Raw genomic sequence first — 21,905 nt, 5'->3', positions numbered from 1 at the left:
GTTTATCGTGTGCCACGAAACAGCCACAGTGTTAGTGCAGCTCATAGCTACAACCCTTTCATTTGAGAGAGAGAGAGAGAGAGAGAGAGAGTTGCTATAGAGCAGGGGTCAGGAACCTTTTTGGCTGAGAGAACCATAAACGCCACATATTTTAAAATGTAATTCCATGAGAGCCATACAATATGTTTAAAACTAAATACAAGTAAATGTGTGCATTTTATGTAAGATCACACTTTTAAAGTACAATAAGTCTCTGAAAATATTACACCAGGACTTAAGACACCAATACATCTCCTATTAGGAAAACGGACCAAGTCAGGCTGCTATAGAGTCCTACACAGAAACTACACGCCAGCAGAAAACCTCACCTGAATCACGTGCTGTCCCTCACCTAACATAGAATAAAGAGACCAAAACGCATAACAAGAAGCATGCAGACAAAAACTGAATTGGAAACTGCAACAAGCCAGAGTCTCTGTATGCAGTGTAACAAAGGAAAAAAGAAACATCACACATCCTTATAAAACAAATCAAGAAATATAAAATCATCAGCAGTAAAACTGTACTAACAAAAAGAACATATTTCGAAACAGCTGATGAGTGGAATATCCAATAATTAAAAACTCATATAAAACATTTCCAGATACCAACAAAATATTTCAAAATAGCAGACACAAAGATCCAGTAATGAAAAATAATAAGGATACAAAATTTTTTTTGCTCTGCATACCTGGGAACGTTTGATATCCAGGTGTCCTGAGATTGTTCTGAATTAGCAGGAGGTGGGGTGGTTTGCTTGGAACTTTCTCCTCTCTCAGTCACATACCAGCGCTCTCTCTCACACTGGCTCTCAATGACACACCTATACACACATGCTCTCAGTCACTCACATATACAAATGTTTTTTCTCTCTCACTTATATAGGCTCTTAATTACACATTTACACACATGCTGTCTATCTTTTCCCGCTTACACACACACAGGCTTTCAATCACATAAATACATGCTGTCTTTTCTCTCACACACAGACTCTCATTCACATGCTTACAAACATGTCCTCTCTTTCTCTCATTTACACCCAGGCTCTCAATCACATACTCACATGCTCCCTCACCTAAATCAGCTCTCAATCACACACATACACACATGGTCTCTCTCTCTCATTTAAACACAGGCTCTCAATCACATACTCACATGCTCCCTCACCTAAATCAGCTCTCAATCACACAGACACACATGGTCTCTCTCTCTCATTTAAACACAGGCTCTCAATCACATACTCACATGCTCCATCACCTAAACCAGCTGTCAATCAGACACAGACACACATGATCTCTCTCTTACTTATACACACAGGCTCTTAATCATACATACACATGATCTCTCTCACACACAAAGGATCTCAATCATACACACATACTCTTTCAAACAAACAGGTTTTCAATTACAAACTTACACATACAGGTTCCCAATGGTAAACTTACATTCAGGCTCTCAATCACAGACATACTCTCTTTCACATATACAGGCTCTCAATCATTCACATACATGCAATCTCTCACTCACACACACAGGATCTCAAACACACATGCTTGCTCACTCATTCATTCACTCTCTCTCTCCCCCTTCCCCCCCGGGAACTCGCGGCAGCAGCAGCCACCTCCCAACGCTAACCTCCTTCATTTTCAGCCCTCGCGGAGGCGAAGGCGGAGTCCCATCGGCCGCGGTTGAAGATTTTCATTTTCCTCCGAGCCGCGCTGCAATCTTCTTCCCGTCGGACACTAGCGTGCCTGCGCGGGTCTTCCCGCGCAGGCACCCGATGCTCTCCACTTCCTCTTCCGGGCCGCGGAAGAGGAAGTGGAGCTAGGTTGAGAGAACGTTGCCCAAATCTCTTCTTGGAGTGAGTTTCCTCACTCCGAAGGGCATCAGATCTTCACAAGAGACCACTGTTCTGTTCGTATGTCTCATGTTGAATGTGAACGTGGCCCCCAACCCCCTATGCTCATACCTAATCCCCACCTCGAGTTACTAGGTGGGCCTACCATGGGGAAACAAATACCTGTCTAGGGAGTAGGCTCTATAGCAAGTCTCTCTCTCTCTCTCTCTCTCTCTCTCTCTCTCTCTCTCTCAAAGCAAAGCCTCATTTGCATGGGAAACACCCCTTAATGCAATATTGGTACATGAGGCCCTATGTAAGCCACCTAGAACAAGGGATAGAGTGGCCTATATATGTTTTAAAATAAAACATGGTAAAGATTCAACACCTGGTTGGAGGCAGGTGTTGATTTTTTTTACTGTTTAGAGAGCCCATGGATGATAGCAGGTGTGCAGATCATACCACCCTATTTCCTGTGTGTTTGGGAAAGCCTAATTTGCATATGACACTCCCTCATTTACATGCAAGGTGGCAGTAATTTTAGCACCACTTTGTCAGCATGGTGAAAGAGCAGTGTAACGTGCACATTGGTACAGTAACTTTTAAACAGCCACGTGGGCGCACGTGTGTGCACGTTTACTGGCTCATGCCCAGGGACGCAGCCATTTTATAACATATGTGCGTACATGCATGCATTGTACAAAATAAGCTGTGTGCACGCAATGGTGCGCACAATTTTAAGTAGGCACGCGCATATGTGCGCAAATGCTGCTTCTACCTCGTAAGTGGGAAGATTTTAGTAGACACGCACACCGAAGCAAATACCAGTTTTCCCAGTTTGCCCAGGTAAGGGATGGAACTTCCTAACCCACCCTAGTTAAATAGTCTCCCTTTTAGTCCGTGAACCCTGACCTTTAGATCCCTGCTCACTTCTTTACTTACTTACACGCCATCCACTGCAGAAGTAAAGCTACGCAGCAGGGGACCCCGGTGTGCACCTTGCGCATTACTATTCGCGTGTATATATCTTGGTCTTCCCCGACACGCCCTGCCCCTTTTTTGGACTTTTCCATTTGTGCGCGTACAGGGAGATACGTGCGTACACAGGCGTCTTATAAAATCCGCTCAGTGTGTGCCGGCTCGGCATTCTCGCATGTCTCCTGGCTTTGGCACACGTTGGGCTTTTAAAATTCACTTTTAAAGCTTTTCTGCATAGCTCACTATTTTTAGTGCACGCAAGAGGGCCTTAATGTGTATGTTAAGTTTATGGCATAGGCTGTTAAGTCATCTAAAAAAAGAACCCTGTTGAAATCCAGGAGTAATTTATTTTTATTTTATTTTTTTATTATCTATTTATTGCATTTTACAATTTAAACATCAAACAATACACAACTTGAATTACATTAAAGGTATCACAAATTAATAAATAATTTTTATACTCTTAGTAATTCATGCAGAGGGATTAGACTCCCAATCCTGTCTTTTAAGCCCACCAAATGGATCCAAGACTTCACAATTTCAATGTAATATATACACAAAACGTATATTAACCAAAGCAATCCTAACTATAGGATGGTAACACTACTTTTAGAGAGATCACTTCACATCTAAGGAGCGCTTCTATGTGGTTCCTGATGTAGAGCTTAAAGCTGGTTTTCCTCTATGAACAATAAACTGTGTTAGCTGTAACAGTTGAGTACATATATATGTGTTACCTTCAGACTTCATTAAACATTTGCATGGGAATTTCAAAATTAAATACATTCCAGATTGCAATACTTGCGGTTTTAGCAGTAGAAATTGTTTCTTACACTTTTGAGATGATGGTGATAGGTCGGAGAACAATTGGACCTTCTAGCCCAAGAACTCCTAAAAACCCAGTCCTTGTCAGACACAAGCATAAATGACACAAATAGTGTTGAAGGCTTCACTAAATTAGTCTCTGTTTGTTTGTTCCAGAATCTCCGAAATATTAAGACTTGTTTCTTGGGTTAGCTGTCTTTGCTGCAAATCCTGCATTTGATTATTTCCTTCATTTCTTAGACTGGAGGATTTCTTTAACGAAGGCAAATAATATAACTTTGAAATTATAGGCAATGTAGCCTCGGATAAATTCAAAACCTCCATCAGGTATCTCCTCCATATCTGCATAGGTGTTTGAGTAGGTAGTTTTAGGAAAGTTTATACAGCAAATGTTTTTAGATCTTGAGATATTATCCAGCTTTTCCATCTTTAATTGTAAGGCTTGATTTTCTTTTATCATTACAACCTGCAAATCATTACTTTTCCTATATCAGCCTTAACATTTACCAATTCACTTTTTATCTGAGAATTATCCTTTTCCATTTTTTTCAACATTAATTTTTGTATCATTCACTGTTTTTCAACATTGCTGCAATTTGTAGTCCCATATTTTATTCAAATCATTAATAGCTTCCCAAATAAATTCTAAGGAAAATATTTGTGGCCTTACCAGAGGCTTAAACTGTGATAATAGAGGTCCAGCGTCGCTCTCTCCAGGCCCCTCAATTGCTGCTCCAAAGGAAGATTCGTCGGTTTCTTGGATGTTATTCAAAGCCATAGGATTCTCCTGATGTTCGTTTCGTCTCGTGGGGGACTCCTTCACGCCAACACTTTCGGTCGGCCCCAGGTCTTCTTGCTCCAACAGGAGCCTAGCAGTGGGATTAACTGGTGGGGATCTCTCCCCAGGGGAGAGTGATGTCATTAGTTTATGAAAGTCAGAGGCCTCTTCTTCCCCCCTCCCAACGCTCAGTGAAACCTCATACCCCAAATCCATCCCGTGGCGAATATGGGCATCCATCAGGCCCACCGTTGGGATAACCACTGACGCTCCTTGGCTCTCCTCTTTCGAGCCGAATGAGGCATTTCTTAGAGGTATTTACTCACAGTTAAAGGGATGCTTACAGTCGCCTTGTTAGCAACAACATCTTGGAGCCACTTAAAGTCTATGAAGGCTTCAACAGATCCGGAGAGGCACTGGATTTATAAAGTACAAAGGGAGGAGAAAGTCAAGGCAAAGTTCCAGGTTGTATCAAAGTTCCAGGTTGCAACAAAGTTCCAGGTTGTAACAAAGCTGCGCGCCCCTTTGGCACTTGCGGCTTCGGCAATGTGCCGGCAGCGGCTGCATGCCGCAGAAAGGCCAATTTTATAGACCCCTTGAACGTCCCCCTCGAATGACGTCAACACTGAAGGTACCCGCCTGTAACCACCGTCGGGACCATTGATTCCTGCCACACCTTCGGAAAGGCCTCTGGACCCGCTCTCACCTCTCCTTCTCCTCTCTACCTCAAATGGGAACTGCAGAAGGGCCGATTTTATAGGCCCCTTGAACGTCCCCCTTGAATGACGTCAACACTGAAGGTACCCAGCTGTAACCACCATCAGGGCCGTCGATTCCTGCTGCACCCCCGGAAAGGCCGCCAGGCCTGCTCTCACCTCTCCTCCTCTCCACCTCCTGGAGTAATTTATTTTTAATTTATCATTATTAGGAGTTGCTATCTGTTGGGAGTATCAATCAGATAGGAGTTAGCAATCTGTTTTTATTTAGGAGAGTTGTGGGTGGATCCTTGAACCAGTGGCAGATGACCACGCCCCCGGGGGAAGATCCCGAGAGGGACTACCGGTCAGGCTCAGAGTTAGGAGACAGACACACACTAGTTCTTTTATTAGACAGTATACTGAACCACCAGAGGTGGCAGTAGTGAGCTGGAATGCCCGGCTGGGCTGTAGTCCCTCAGATACTGGAACAGCGATCCCTGGAGGCTGAGCTGTAGAGAAACTGAAATACAGTGAGTAGGCAGGGTATGCAGAGTTCATGTACCGAACCTGATGGTAACACTCACACAATGTCTCATAGAAGCCCAGGAGCTGGAATATATAGGCCCTTAAGGAGCGAGTACCTGGTTCCAGGGAAAGCTCTGAGAGAGCGATGCTAACTCACTGATATAGTTGGCAGTGATGACTTCCAGGCAGAAGGGAATACGGAGCAAGTGTGGGAACGAGGGCCCTCAAGGAGCGAGTACCGGTTCCAGACTGTCACCTGAAAAACAAAGGAGAGAGTGAAGCCCCCGAGGAGCGGGTACCCCTGGTAAGTCTGAGGAGGCAGAGTAGCTTAGGTAGAGTAACCCGTAGCAAGTCCGTTCCTTGCTAACTCAATCTGTTAGCAAATTCTAAGACCTTATATATCCGTCGCGGGTGACGTCATCTCAGGGGGACGCCCCTGAGGTTCGCGCCGTCGCCGGTACTTCAGTCGGGGCCATGCCGCACACGCACCCTAGGCCTTCAGGAAAACATGGCGGGTTGCAGTGTCTAGCCGGTCCAGGGACGCTGGAGGACTTCGGCAGAAGAACGCCGCGGTAGCTTATCTTCCCGCAGGCGAAGAGGGAGGTGCCAAAGAGGTAAGGAGGGCAGAGAGAGGGCGTCGGGAACTGATGGACACAACAATCATACTCTCGGTAGAATTTTTCAAAGACTTTTCGCACTACGCACTGTGGAATATGTGAAAAAATGCACACGGCAAATTTATAATACTCTGCATCTAAGACATATTACACATATTACACCCACTCTTGCAGCCCTTCAATGGCTTCCAGCCCAGTACAGAATTCAATACAAAGTAGCTGCAATGATTTATAAACTCTTACAAAATGACTCCATTTCATGGTTTAATACTATTCGAGTTTATAAACCTAACCAGGTCTTGATGTCAGAAAATAAAACTCTTCTTGAAATACCCTCGATTAGAAAGGCACGGCTTGGTATCACCAGGGAGAGAGCCTTTTCTGAAGCGGCACCAGTAATCTGGAACTCCTTGCCATAGCAATTACATTTAATTACATGCAGCAAAATGTTTAAAAAGGCTTTAAAAACACACCTATTCAGAATGGCTTTGGAAGGCAATTAAAGGTAGAAAATTTGATTTTATGCCACAGGTCATTTGTTCTTTCTTTACTCACTCTTTTATTGAGTTGTTTGTTTTACTTTGTAATTTGTATGTATAATTATTTTTTTTATTGATTGGTATGCTTTATTGCAATCCGCTTCGAGCAATAGGATGTATGTGGAATAAAAAAAAACTTTTAAATAAATTAGATAAATAAATTAATTTTGGAAACAGATGCCCAGTAGTTTCCTGACAACCGGTGGTGATGTAATTTGTGACTCCGTTGCTAGCAAGCATGATTCCAACGGAGGACAGAAATGTCAGAGGAGCCACTTTCAAAAATTGAAAGGTAATGGCATTAAAATGTGCAGCTAGTGCAAGAGAGGGGTATTGAGGATTAGCTGTGTATTCTGTAGCATTGCACCACCACTATTTTCTTATAAATCACCTACTCGATTTGCAGGTATACTTATCGACATATGTCCCGTATGCGCGTAAATCTACCTGAACTACGCGGAGGCATTCTTGGAGGCGGGGCTAGCGGAGGGATTTTCACTGACGTGCATAATTTTGGATTTTCAAAAGTATGTGCGCACATTTTCCCAAAAAAATCTCTGGGCGTAATATTCAGCCACTGGCCAGCTTGCAAAATTAGCCGGATCAACTTCTCCAGCTCTCTTTGGCAGGATATTTAGTGGCACAGCCATACCGCAGAATGTACAACTGTATCCAGCTAACTTTAGGACTGCTCTGTGGTACGACTACAGTTAGCGGGAAATATTATTTGGCTGACCTTTAGCTGGATAATAAGATATCTAAAATATTCTAAGTCAAGAGAAGAACCCCAAAATGTCAAAAGTCAGCATTTTGCCTGACAGCTCACAAGTTATCTGGCTGCACGCCTTTCAATATGGACCCCTCTGTCTGTATCTTAGCAGGTGTAATTGTGCGTGGGTGGTCCTGAGGCGCAAATTTTCAAAGTGAATATACGCGCCTAAGTTAACTTAGAAAATTGGTGTAACTCGTGTGCAGTTTGGACGACTTTCTTCTGCGGGTTGTAATAGAATGACCCCCTGAAAGGTGAATTTTCAAAAGTCACGCGCATAAAAAATTTGCATATATGCTATTTTATAAACCTCAAATATTCACGCGTAAATAGGGTTCGCTTGTAAAATATACGCGTGTGTGACACGCTCTTCGCTGGATATGCTGAATTAGGGGCCACGCAATTCCCAGGGCTGTACCCTGCTTTGCTGGACGTCTCTTATTTCTCTGTCATTCCAGTCTGTAGCTCCTGGGATGCTGGGGTTCACCGGTGGGGAGGAGGTATACACCTCCCAGGGCCCTCTGTAGCATAGTCATCCGCTCTCCCACAATTCACAGTCCCTGATCAGTTTGTACTCACTGCTGGAGGAGTCCTCCGGATGTAGCAAAGTTCCCCCAAAACACGGCAAGGAGGCAACTGTGGTGATCAACTCAAAAAAATGTTAACTGATGCTTAAAAAAAACTCAATCCAAACTAGAGATGTGAATCGTGTCCTCGATCGTCTTAACGATCGATTTCGGCTGGGAGGGGGAGGGAATCGTATTGTTGCCGTTTGGGTGTGTAAACTATCGTGAAAATCGTTAAAATCATGAGCCGGCACCCTAAAACCCCCTAAAACCCACCCCCGACCCTTTAAATTAAATCCCCCCCCCTCCCGAACCCCCCCCCCCCCAAATGCTTTAAATTACCTGGGGATCCAGCAGTGGTCCAGAACGGCGGCGGTCCGGAACGGCCCCCTCAATTGAATCCTGTTGTCTTCAGCCGGCGCCATTTTGCAAAATGGCCGCCGCAAAATGGCGGCGGCCATAGACCAAACGATTCGACGCAGGAGGTCGTTCCGGACCCCCGCTGGACTTTTGGCAAGTCTTGTGGGGGTCAGGAGGCCCCCCCAAGCTGGCCAAAAGTTCCTGGGAGTCCAGCGGGGTTCCGGGAGCGATTTCTTGCCGCGAATCGTTTTCCGTACGGAAAATGGCGCCGGCAGGAGATCGACTGCAGGAGGTTGTTCAGCGGGGGTTCCGGACCGCCGCTGAACAACCTCCTGCAGTCGATCTCCTGCCGGCGCCATTTTCCGTACGGAAAACGATTCGCGGGCAAGAAATCGCTCCCGGAACCCCGCTGGACTCCCAGGAACTTTTGGCCAGCTTGGGTGGGCCTCCTGACCCCCACAAGACTTGCCAAAAATCCAGCGGGGGTCCGGAACGACCTCCTGCGTCGAATCATTTTGGTCTATGGCCGCCGCCATTTTGCGGTGGCCATTTTGCAAAATGGCGCCGGCTGAAGACAACAGGATTCAATTGATGGGGCCGTTCCGGACCGCCGCCGTTCTGGACCACTGCTGGATCCCCAGGTAATTTTAAAGCATTTGGGGGGGGTTCGGGAGGGTGGGGGATTTAATTTAAAGGGTCGGGGGTGGGTTTTAGGGGGTTTTAGTGTGCCGGTTTTCCTGCCCTCCCCCTTCCCCCGATTTACGATTTTTTAACGATAAATCGGGGGAATTGGTATTGTATCGTGGCCCCTAACGATTTAAAATATATCGGACGATATTTTAAATCGTCAAAAAAACGATTCACATCCCTAATCCAAACTAGGATGGCAAAAAGCATGAAAGCATCACAAAAACCATAATGCCAGAAAGCCACAGCCTCTTTATCCACGGTGCCAGATTTTATAGCTCCTCTCACTTCCTCTGAAGCAATGTCCAAGCAAAAAGACTCCCCAGCAAGGATGGGAATGCTTTCTTCTTCCTCTAGCATGTTCTAGAAGGGAACAAAAATCCCCAAATCCCTCTCTCCTCAGATGCTGCAAAATCTCTTTCCAATATAGCATTCTCTAGCAGTTTCAACCCACTGTTGACTGGACATGGGAATGCAACCACCATCAAAAATCCAGTCCTGAAAGGATGACTGTTCAAAAAACTATTTCCAACCTCCAGTGCACCAACCCAACTGCTGACTGGCAGTAGGGTAGATTCACCGGTTCTCCAGTGCTTCCACATTGGGAAAAACTGATCCCTGGGATCAGACACTGATTAAGACAGTAGAAAAAAAAATCCAATCTCTCAAAAAAAACCCCCTCTCAATAGCACTGCAGTGGCAAGGCTTTAGGCCTACCAATAACCGCCTCTCACAAAAATCACCCCCTCTCTCTTCTCTGACCTAAAAGGGTCTCCCATTTGACCATGCTCAGCAGAGAATGTATAGGCTCACTGAGCCCATCCCAAAAAGGGGATGGTAAGAAGGATGGGGAGTGTCCCAAAAAATGCAACACCCCAAAAATAGTGGTAGAGGCAGGGCCAGCATTTACATGTGCAAGTTGCTGTTTTATAAGAGACTTATGTGAGTAGATTTGAGAACTTATTCACATATATTTACACCTGTTTATTAAATGATATTCACCGTGTTTCCTGTGTAGCACTGACTGGATGGGATGTTTGAGGGAACACAGACACATGACGGCAGAAAAAGACCATGTGGCCCATCCAGTCTGCCCATCCGTCCAATTAATTCAGCATTATAATTCTCATCTCTTCCTTAGAGATCCCCTGTATTTATCCCATGCTTTCTTGAATTCAGATACTGTTTTTGTCTCCACCACTTCCACTGGGAGGCTGTTCCATGCATCCACCACCCTCTCTGTAAAGAAATATTTCCTAAGCTTACTCCTGAGTCTATCCCCTTTCACCCTCATCTCATGATCCCTTGTTCTAGTGCCTCCTTCCCATTGAAAAAGACTCATCTCCTGTACATGGAAACCTTTGGGATGTTTGAATGTCTCTATCATATCTCCCGTATCTTGCCTTTCCTCTAGGGTATACATGCTTAGATCTTTAAGTCAATTCCCATATGAACAAAGACCACTAACCATTTTAGTAGCCACCCTCTGGACCGACTCCATCCTGTTATATCCATTTGAAGACCAGGAGGGTCTCAATGACATGGAGAAGGACTGGGCAAACTGGTGGACTAATTGGTTAAACTGGTAATTTCATTCACACGTCTATGTTCGAACATTTTGTGTACTTTCACAAATAAAAAGTGACTTACCTAGGGTAAGTACTACTTAAATTTCGCCTGTAAAATCTCCACACACATACTTTTTAAATATAAAGTAAAAAATGTGTGTACAACAGTTTTCAACACCACTTAGCAGCATACGTCTCAAAAGCGCTACTTATCCGGATGCGTATATGGGTATTTACCCCGATCTTTTAATGTATCCTCTTAGTATACCATGTTACTACATAAGAACATAAGATTTGCTATACTGGGTTAGCCCAGGTCCCGTTTCCAACCGTGGCCAATCCAAGTCACAAGTACCTGGCAAGATCCCATGCTTCTATTGTGCAGGGATAAGCAGTGACTATTCCCCGAGGGCTAGATTTTAAAACTCTGCGCGGGCACCCACGTGCGTGCGGTTCCCCGGTGTGCGCACAATGGACGCGGCTATTTTATGTAACCACGCACATGCCCATTCTATTCCAATCATGATTTTAGAGATTTCTGCCATTTCCCCCCTCTGCCGTCTCTTCTCCAAGCTGAACAGCCTAACCTCTTCAGCCTTTCCTCATAGGGGAGCCGTTTCATTCCCTGTTATCACTGCCTGCTGTGAGCAGATTTGAAAAATTAAGAAACTCTAACCCCTTCCTTTGGGAAATGTATGACTTTAAAGACAAAAACTAAATGTGGTATCAGTGTCAAAAGAAATCATGAGGCCGACATTCAAAGCGTGTTTAACACTACTTAGCCGGCTAAGTAGCAACCACTAAATATCAGCGGCTGCTAAGACCATAGCCAGATAGTCAGTGGGGCGGGGTCAGGGTGCCACTACCTTTCCAATTCACTTAACCAGATAAGTAGTGATATTCGTTCTTATCTGGTGAAGTCAATCGGATAAGTTAGACCTGCCATAGAGCTAATCTAACTTAGCCGGATGTAACTTATTTGTATGTTTTAGTTTTATTATGTATGTTTTATTGTATATCGCTTACTTAGACCTACTGTAGTGTTAAGCGATCCAGAATAATATTAATAAATGTAAATGTAACTTACCCAGCTAAGTGGCGACATTTACGCGGATATTCAGCATCATAAGCCGTGCCGCTGAATATGGCTTGCAACTTTGCTGGATAAGTGATAATCCGGTTCAGTTACACACACGGATAAACTTTAAATATTTGGGCCCCTATATTTATATTTAATGGGGATACGTTGTCCAGTCCAGGACAGGAGGAGCTGAGCTCCAAATAAAGGACAGTAGATGTTTCGGGGGGGGGGGGGGGGGGGTGGGTGGGGGGGGGGGGGTGGAATCGAGCCCCATCGCTGCGGTAGCTCGGGCCCCCCCCCCCCCGAGCACCGCAACACCTTGTTGGTACCCTGGTAGGAATGCATCACCGCGTGGGGAAGAAAAAAAAAGAAATGATTGAGGAGAAATCTGTCATTTATGCAAGCCCGGAGAAGGGCATTTGTGACAGGGCTGCCGGCGACCTTTCTTTTCCAGCGTTTGTTATCCTGTCAAGGGAATTGACAGGCGCAGGATGTTAAAAGACAGACGGTGGCACCGTTCACCTCGCGCGCGCACACAGCTTAACGTAACCAGAGGCAAACAAAGCTTCCCCAGATTTGCTGCTTAAGTCCGTGGGTCCTCGCGAAGCATTTCCTAGTCTGGGCCCCGTAATCTCTCCCCTGCCTGGGTGTAGGACGCTCTTCTTACGAGAAGCCTCTCCTTCCAGCAGGGATCCGTTCTCCTCCCTGTGGTCCAGCGAGCTGTCATTGCTGGGAAACAGCAGTTCAGCTGGGCCGAAAGGCCCCAGCCCCTTCCGACTGAGCTGGAACTACAAAGGAGCAGAGAAACCGATGAGCTTCAAAAAACAAATCGCAATAAAACGCAGCTGAGTGCTGTGGGACTTTGCCCTCAAGTGCTAAACTTTGAGAGTCAGGCAAAAAAAAAAAGTTCCGAGGCAAGTAAAAACCGTGCGCTAAAATTTAGCACTTTTCTTTTTTTACTCACACTTTGAAAAAACCAGGAAACTCCGAAATGCAAATGATATGCAAATGCATCCGGAGTTAATAAAAAGCACAAGCCAAAAAGTGCACTAAAACCAGAGTGGTCAATATTCAAAGGCTTTGTCCGCGAACTTTGGAGTTAGCCAGAGAAAACCTGAGATTTGAATATTTCTCTCCCTGCCGCTCAGCAGCTAAATTTGTCTGAATAAACTCGTTATTTGCACAGAAGTCAGCTGAATAAAGTGAGGTGGGGACGGAGGCGTGGTTGAATATTAGCTTGGGAGTGTTGGTATTCAGTGCTACCCATATAAAGCTAGCTGGTAAGCTTGGTTGGGAATACACTATCCATGGATAACTTTATCCGGGTCTACTCAGCCGAACACTTTTCCAGGGAAGTTCCGGTTACTTTTCTGGGTTACTTTACCTGGATAACTTCCCTGCAAACAGGCTCACTGAATACTGATTTTGAAATAAAAAAGTGCCGATGTAATAAGGTGCCTTGAAGCTGCCGCGGGTTTGTGCACGCACGTCTGTGTGTCTGTACATGCGTTTTCCCGTGCAAAGCCCTAAACGGGGATGTAATAAGGGTTTTGTTCGTGGGGGAAAAAGTGCGTACAAATGTGCTCACAGACCCGCGGTTTTTCCTGCGCGAGTGCATGCTAACGGCATGCAAAGGAAGTGATTAGCTAATCATAGGCAATGCAGGGAGCCGCGCTAATGCTAGTGCGGGTTTTTTAATGCGGGTTTTTTACCTCCACGGTCAGGGCACGAGTTAAGTGTCAGCTGACTCGGGGGGGGGGGGGGAGCTATGTTGGTGTCCGAATGTCCTGAAACCACCTAGCTGAGCGCCTATCTCGGCATCCGAGTGGCCAGCTTAGCGAGGCGCCTTTCTGGGCACCAGATAGCATACATTCACGACCAAGTAAGCGCCGAGGTAGGCCTTTCCCTGGGCAGACAGATACACGGCCAGAAGAGCGGAAGATTGTTGTGACTTAGCATCCATGAAAATATTTGCCATGTTTTCTGCAGCACAGTTAATTAAAATATTAAAAATTCTTTCCGGGGTCATACTTTCACTTAATAGGGAGACCCCTTTGCGCGCTCACTTGCTTTTATGTGCAGATTATCAGCGCGGGTTTTGAGCGCGGATGCGGCCTCTTATTACATAGACCCTGTACCATGCTTAGGTACGCGCATTTTTCCGTAAGTGCGCGGATTTCTGCGCGCAAATCATTTTGCATGATTTATTTTTTTTTACATCCCCCCGGAAGCGGCAGATTCAGCCGCGTGAGGTGATCAAAACCCGCGCACATAACGATCGCCTGTTTTTTGCTGCAGGTCTTATTACATCGGCCCCACTGTGACATTGGACAAGTGCATTAAAAATAGTAGTAAAATTAAATAATGCCCTAACTCTTTGCTACTGTATTTAACTTAAAACAAATTGGAGGCTCTTTGCTCCGACCCAGGACCCCTGATTCAGAAGGACTCTGCCCCCAGTGTCAGAAAGCCCCCAGTCCACTGCCTCTACCCACTCATTAAACCATCCTCCACCCACCTATCTACCCTCCCATACCCCACCAAACCCCTTCAGACCTGAGGGTTAAAGAGAGATTCCCTTAGCTTGGGAGCACCAGTGCCTAGCCTGCTGTTTTAGGCTTAGAAATTTAACTCCTGGCTCAGCCATGGAAGAAAAATTCACTAATTTTTCTGAGATTAGTGTGTGCTCCTGGACCTGCAGTTCTCAGGTGTGGTGGTCCACCTTGGATCTGGGAGTCCTCAGTTCAGGAACTCCAGACCTGGGGCCACACTGGTACAGTGCCATGAACTAAGACTAGAGCCACCGTGAGTTATCTTTACTCTCCACCTCCGACCCAGGAGTTACATTTCCAGTGTTTAAAAACCTGAGCTAAGAATTTAGGACTTTAATGCACTGGGAGTAATGCATTGGGGAGTAATAGCGATACAGAACATTTGCATTGGACTGCACTAATTTTAGCACAGATTTTTTGAGCGCTAAAATCCTTATTACACTGTGAGTGAATAAAGTGCGCTAAAACATGAATAAAAAGGTGCACTATGCTTACCGCACCTTAGTACATCAGCCTCACAGAGCTTTTTACAGACATTTTTGCTTGAAGGAATATTTTCTGTGGAAACGTTTCCCTTCCAGAAGTTGCATGAACAAGTGAGGAGCTATTTCGAAATGTTTCCAGGTTAGCTTTGTGTCTTTCCCATCCTCTGACTGCATGAGATAATGTTCTTATAAGAGTTAGATATCTCCTTGTCTTATCTATGCACCCTAGAAAGGCATATAGGGGAGGAGAGTGAATGTTAATTCTGTGTAGAAGAGGAAACGAACGCATCTTCCAAAAAGGCGCTGACCCATACCCAGAGAATGACAGATAGCCAATGAATCATGTAACCTCACATTTCTGGAGAAAACCATCACTTCCAGCCTCGGTTTCCAATAAGTGTCTAAATAAATGTCACTTGCAGAATAGAACAGGGTTGCGTTTGCTGCGAGCATATTCCAGGGAGTTGGGGAGCACCGAGTGCAGCTCTGCATGACTCATGCGTTGTGGCAATGGGAGGGCAATGGGATTTGCATCAATGGTAAAGAACAAAGTCTGATTTCCCAAAGTTGTTTTTCCCCACAGGACACAGAATGGGGGCAAAATGTTTTACAAATCAGGCATCAACGCCAGGACAGAAACGTGATCTACCAAGGTTTTTTGCACTGAAACTGAAGCCGGTACACATGCAGAAAGCATCTGACCTTTATTCTGCCACTTCTGCAGTTACTGGGAAAAAATGCATGGAACTGGAGTACATTTCGGTGACAGCCAAATATCCATTTTCCCCCTCCCCCCCCCGCCAAGTCAAACTCAATATCTTGTTTTGCAGCATGGTGAAAATGCAACAAGGGGCCGTCCATAAATTACATCATGCTCCGATGGGGGAGGGAGGCAGTTACCACTTTTGTGATGAAGGGGTTTGGAGATTTGTGACGAAGTGTGACAAGGGGAGGGGTTGATTTCATGTCAAAATAGTGTGACATCATTTATGGATGGCCCCCCCCCCCCAAGCTACAAATACCTGAAGACCATCAACCATGCAGGTGGCTCAGGAATTTTGCAAAACTAAGACTGGTGCTTTTTGTTGCAGGGTGGGACAGCAGCGATGGAATGCATGAGGCAGTATGTCGGCGAACTGTTGGATTTTATTGCCGACATGCACACATTAACCAAATTAAAGGTAAGTATAATTGGCAGAAAAAATCCCTCTGTGCAATGCAACTAGAACAGGACTGCCCAACCCCAGTCCTCGAGGCCCACTAGCAGGTCCGGCTTTCAAGGTAACCAAAGTATGCAAATTAGCCTTGTTCTTAGAACATAATTATGCAAGTGCACCTGAGGAACAGTCAATGTAGATGTCCTGAAAAGCAGGCCTGTTTACTGCCCTTTCTGAAAACTCTTGATCTAGAATATTCCTTTTTCTTGGAAGCATTAGACTATTTTTGGATGTCATAGTTTTGAGATCCATAGTTTTTGCTTTAGTTTTGTCTTACATTGATTATTGCAATGCTTTATTTTTGGGATTACCTGTCAAAGCTACTTGAAAACTGCAAATTATTCAGAACCACAGCGGCTCGTATTGTAGCCGGAAGCTCAGGAGAGCTCCTTCTGAGCCCATTATTATTGGATCTGCATTGGCGCCCAGTGAGTTCTAGATGCAGGTTTAAGAATTTGGCTCTGGCTTTTAAAACATTGAAAGGAGTTGGTTCACAGCAACTAAGGACCGTCTCAGCTGGTACAGACCTAATAGCAGTTTGAGGTCCTCGAGAGGATATTTTTTTGAGAGTCCAGGAGGTTAAAATGTTTCGACATTCTCGTCTGAAGGTTAGACCATTCTCTAGAATGAGTCCGCAACTTTGGAATCATTTGCCTCCTGGCTTGAGAGAAGAGATAGATTTGTTAAAATTTAGGAAAGCTTTAAAAACTTGCTTGATGAAAGAAATTGCCCAGTAGAGGAGTTGAAGAAAATTATTTATAGGTTTGACTGTGATTTTATGTATTTTTTTAATTTTATTTTTGTATTTTTATTGTTATTTATGCCTTGAATTTATGTTGTAAATTGCTTAGGAATATTTCCGTTAGGTGATAAAAAAAAATGTTTTTAAAATAAATACATAAATAAACAAGGAACCTGATCTTCATTTTTGTGTAGCTTCATTAAATTTTCTGGGGCTAGATTAGTTTCTATTTAAAGAAAAATAATTGAAATGAAAAGAGATACTGTAACTATTTTATAAATGTTTCAGTTAAATGTCAGAATCCATAATGTGCAAAATTCTGTCTGAATTTCCATTAGAAAAGTGAGCAAGACTTCTGATCAAGATCAGAAAGTCGGTCTTCAGCCCTCTTTATTTGGGTTGTATCAGGAGTTGGGCATCGCATAGTTTACATATTCAGGAAATTATTGGCTGTAGACTTTTTGTTCTTTTAAAGGGCGAATTTCCATTCAGAGGGGTAGAAAAATTCTATTGGTTCCCAGTTCTGCAGTATTTCACAAGAGAAGATGATACAGTGAGTGAAGGGTTGTTTTTTACCCATTTTCTGAAAGCAATCCCATGTTAAAAAAATTTGGCAGAAGTGGGCATTTTTCATACAGTTTTTTTCAAAGGCGGAAATAAGAGTCAATAAACAAGTTTAGGTGACACCTTCATATTGAACTAACTCAATACACCTGGGGTCAATATTCAGAAAATTTGCCGGACTTAACCGGACAGACCACGGGTTCTAAATTTCCCACCACTCTGACAGCCTCTGATGTATCCAGCTAATTGTTTAGCCAGGTAAAGGTTAGCAGGGTAAGTTGGGTGCATTCTAGGGTTGCTTTGGGGGGGGGGGGCAGAGTTAAGTTAGTTGTCTAACTTATCTGGCTACCCCGATATCCAGAGTTAACCTTATAACACATCTGGCAAAGTCTAGTTGTGCCGAAGAGCAGTCCTAAACTCAGCTGGCTAACTAGGGCTTTATCCAGCCATATTGGCAGTGTTCTGATGAACGGTCTGCTTGCTGCACTGCTAAATATGGACCTCTCTGTGATCTGAGCTCCCTTCATCAGGTCAATGGAGAAACAGTCCCCTTACGCTGGCTTTAAAGAGACCAGAGTCAGCTAGGACATAATTAGTTGTTGCCCCCTGCCTTTACAGCTCAGTAAACGGTGGGGGGGGTAAGGGCTGGGAGGGACTGATGGGGGTAACAGAAACAGTAACATTTTACAGTTCTCTGGGGCCCATATCTGATCATCTTAATTTCAAACATTTTGCATTCTTATATCCTTCTGAATTTCCCTTTTTAAGTGCCCTGATTGTGAGGTTGTTAAGGGAGTGATCTTCTCTTGAGAAATGCTTAGCTATTGAGTTGTCAGTCTGTTCTTTTCGGTAATGTCTTCTGTTAGGCAGTGGCGTAGCCAGAATTGATTTTTTGGGTGGGCACAAGGTTAACATGGGTGGGCTGTAGGCATGCAGGTCTACTAGTTGTTTTTTTACTGATAAATAATGCCAAATTATGCAGCATAGCATTCACATCTACGCCTAAGTATGAGGTTTACTTAATGATACAAACATAATTCACGGTGATTTGTGGTACTTTAGCCTTCTTATTATTACGATTTTATACACGGCTCCTACCTGTCCATAAATTTTGAGAGAGCGGTTGTGTTGCTTATATTTAAATTGCTAACATCTCAAAATATAGATATATATTTTTACCTTTGTTGTCTGATCTTTGTATTTTTCTAATCAGTTGGTCCTGGTCTCTTTTTCCCGTTTTTTCCCTTATAGCTCATTTCCTAATTCCTTTTCAGTGTCTTTCTTCTATTACTGTCTTCTTCCCTTCCACACACACACACACACACGCTTTCTCTCACAGACTCCCTCTCACACACTCAAGCTGTCACTCTCATATGCTCTCCCCCCCCCCCCCAAGCTCACATTCTCTGCAGACCACATACAAGTTCTCACTTTCTCACCCCTCCCCAGGCTTATATTCTTATGCACACACAGACGCACATCCAGGCACCCATTCTCACCCACACACATAAACCCAGACTCCCATTCTCACCCACAAACCCATGCTCCCAGTCTCACCCACACATATTCAAGCTCCCATTCTCATCCATACATATACACATTTAAGGTCTATTCTCACCCACACATACACACATTCAAGCACCCATTCTTATCCACCATTCAAGCTCCCATTCTCACCCACCCACAAACCCAGGCTCCCATTCTCAACCACACATACACACATTCGAGCTCCCATTCACCCACATATTCAAGCTTCCATTCTCACCCACATACACACCCAGGCTCCAGTTTTCACCCACACACACTCCCATTCTCCATCCACACATACACATTCAAGCACGTGCACAGCTTCCGCTTTCTCCCCCAGAGCAGGAAGATCAGCTGCCTCTCCTGCTGCCACCGGCCCCTGCTATCTTCGGGCGTCGGCCGAACTTCCTGTCGGGGGGGGGGGCGGAAGCGCAGCGCACAACGTCCGCTTCCTCCCTCCCCCCCCCAAGCAGGAAGATCGGCCCGACGCCCGAAGATAGCAGGAGGCCGGTGGCAGCAGGAGAGGCAGCTGATCTTCCTGCTTTGGGGGAGAAAGCGGAAGCTGTGCGCGGCGCTTCCGCTCCCCCCCCCCCAAACAGGAAGTTCGGCGGGCCGTTTGGCCCGAAGATAGCAGGAGAACGGGTGGCAGCAGGAGAGGCAGCTGATCTTCCTGCATTGGGGGAGGAAGCGGAAGCTGCGCGCGGCGCTTCCGCTCCCCCCCGAACAGGAAGACCGGTTGGCCATACGGCCGCAGCAGCGCTTCCCCATGTGTGCCGTGATGGCGCGCGAGGCGTGGGTTCTCTTGTTCGCTGTCGCGGGGATGGGATCCCGACAGCCTTGCAGTTCCGGTGCCAGTTGGGTGGGCCTGGGTCTAAGTTGGGTGGGCACTTGCCCACCCGTGGCTACGCCACTACTGTTAGGTCTGTGCAGACTTATATTTGTCTGTAATTTTTGGCTTATTTCACAGATGTAGTGTCTGCCTTTGCAGCTTTTTTAGCATTGAATTATGTATACTACATGCATAGAAGAGCATGCTGAATGCCTTTCCCATGTGGGTAGCTATAGGGTCCTATGATATATGATTGCATAGCTTGCATCGTTATCTTGCAGGGTTTTCCTCATTTTCTTCAAAGAGCTACTGTTTTTATGTTTACTTCTTATCTGAATTTGTTTTAGGTTAGGTGATTGCTGGAAGGCTGGAACTGGAGGAGCAGGGAATATTTCTTTCATTAATTCATCCTCCAGAAATACCGGTTGTAGTTTTTTTAGGAGTTTTCTTACGTTTTCTAGGTCCGGGTTGTATGCGTGTTACTACAAGCAGGTGGCCACAGCCTTACACAACAGTACAGGAGAAGCAGATTGCAAACCTCGCTAGAACACATACTCACAGCACTGAACAAGAGCCCACAGTCAATAATAGTTTCTGTACAAAATTAGTTATAGTTTATATAATTCGTGTGATGTTATTTTTTTATGTTGTATTCAGAAATGTTATATGTGCCAGAAAAAAAATGAGTGGTGATCTCTAAGTTGAATCATCAGGTGTGTCTGAAGGAGAGGCGTAAGTGACATATGTGCACATTAAGTTGTTTGATAGAGAATTGAGTGCAGCTGCTAGTGGTATGTAACCTACCTAGCCTTAATATTTCCTGATATTTGCCCTCCAGAAGCCACAAGAATTGGGAATAAATGAAGCCCCTGCAACTATCTCTCTCTCTCTCTCTCTGTTTATATATATATATAGATATATATATATATATATAAACTTTAAAAGACAATCAGTGCTGATCTACCGGAAGATGAACGGAATAACAATGGCCTATTTACCTTCGCAGAGTCACATGAAGACGTGCTCTCAGCCACTGCATGAGGACACGTTTGGCGGGCATCTGAAGGTCGGTTTAGCACAGATAGCCTCCATGGAGATCACCCGGGGGAATCACAGAGACAATAAAGCTGTCGTTCGCTACTTGCCTTGGCTCTATCACCCTCCCTCTGCGATGCAACAGGGGTAAGATCACTTTCTACGTCCGTGGCCCAAGACTAATGGAGCACGAACATGCACAAAGGGTGCCAGGGATTCTGTCAAATAAAGGGAATTCCCCTCCGAAACCGTGGGGGGTGATAGTTAATTGGGGGAGACTCGTGAAAAGGACCTCAGAAGAATAAGAAGTAGTTAACCGCACGCTGTCTCTAAGCGTCACGGTAGTGCTTGTCTACTGCGGGCCAGTCAGGAGAGGATCCTGCAAGGACATCGCCTGGTCCTGTATAGTAACTTCGGTCACCTCCATAGATACTTTTTTGTTAAATTGGATGGACTAGGGTGGTGACCTTCAGGCTTCGGCATTTTACACTGCCAGTAGCATGGTGATTCACCTGGATAAGAGGGGGATCTCAGTTCAGAAGTCCACTTGAGACAACCATCTATTTTATTTACTTCTTTAAATTCCATGAAACATTAATGCAAACCTTACAGCTGAAAGGCACATAATGTGCAGGAGTAGCAAAGAGCGGAGCTGACATCAGATAAGTAAGGCACAAAGTTTATACTTTATGGGGGCAGAAGCATCCAGAATTGCAAAGTACATGGGGGAGGGGAGGTGCGTGCTTGTAGCCTGTGCATTTTATGCTACTTTTCAAAGAGGAAAAACCCCAGGCACCTTCTCTTTGAAAATTAGCATAAAGTACATGTGGTAAATGCACACCCATCCCCCCACCGGGGACTTTGCACCTGCTGTGTGGTGCAGGCCAGCCGAGGAAGGAGGTTTTGAAGATGTCATGCACCTGAGCCATTTTACTCCCCTGACCTAAGCGAGGCCCCGGACTGCCTCCGTGCACTTCCCTTGAGCCGTTCTAGTCCCATCCTTACTTTCCCTGTGCTTCAGTGTGTTTACAGTTTGGGGATTTTGAACTGGTTGTCATTAATCAGTTCAGTGCTTCCATGCTCCCCT

The 21,905-nt window shown here is 45.1% G+C and overlaps 1 protein-coding gene across 1 annotated transcript in view; it reads left to right on the top strand.

Annotated features, from left to right (window-relative positions):
• LOC115082633 (protein unc-79 homolog) overlaps positions 1 to 20,965 on the top strand; it is a gene marked incomplete at its 3' end in the record, with an annotated part of 47,122 nt that extends 26,157 nt beyond the window's left edge. The window contains exons 5-6 of the mRNA XM_029586841.1: positions 15,996 to 16,085; positions 20,790 to 20,965. Of these exons, the coding sequence (XP_029442701.1) occupies positions 15,996 to 16,085; positions 20,790 to 20,965 (266 nt within the window). The remainder of the gene's footprint in view (positions 1 to 15,995; positions 16,086 to 20,789) is intronic.
• Positions 20,966 to 21,905: the final 940 nt, after the last annotated feature.

The sequence above is a fragment of the Rhinatrema bivittatum genome, unplaced genomic scaffold (assembly GCF_901001135.1).
Source record: "Rhinatrema bivittatum unplaced genomic scaffold, aRhiBiv1.1, whole genome shotgun sequence".
Classification (NCBI taxonomy): domain Eukaryota; kingdom Metazoa; phylum Chordata; class Amphibia; order Gymnophiona; family Rhinatrematidae; genus Rhinatrema; species Rhinatrema bivittatum.
The sequence above is the reverse complement of the archived record's forward strand: the minus strand, read 5'-3'. Positions and strand labels throughout refer to the sequence as shown.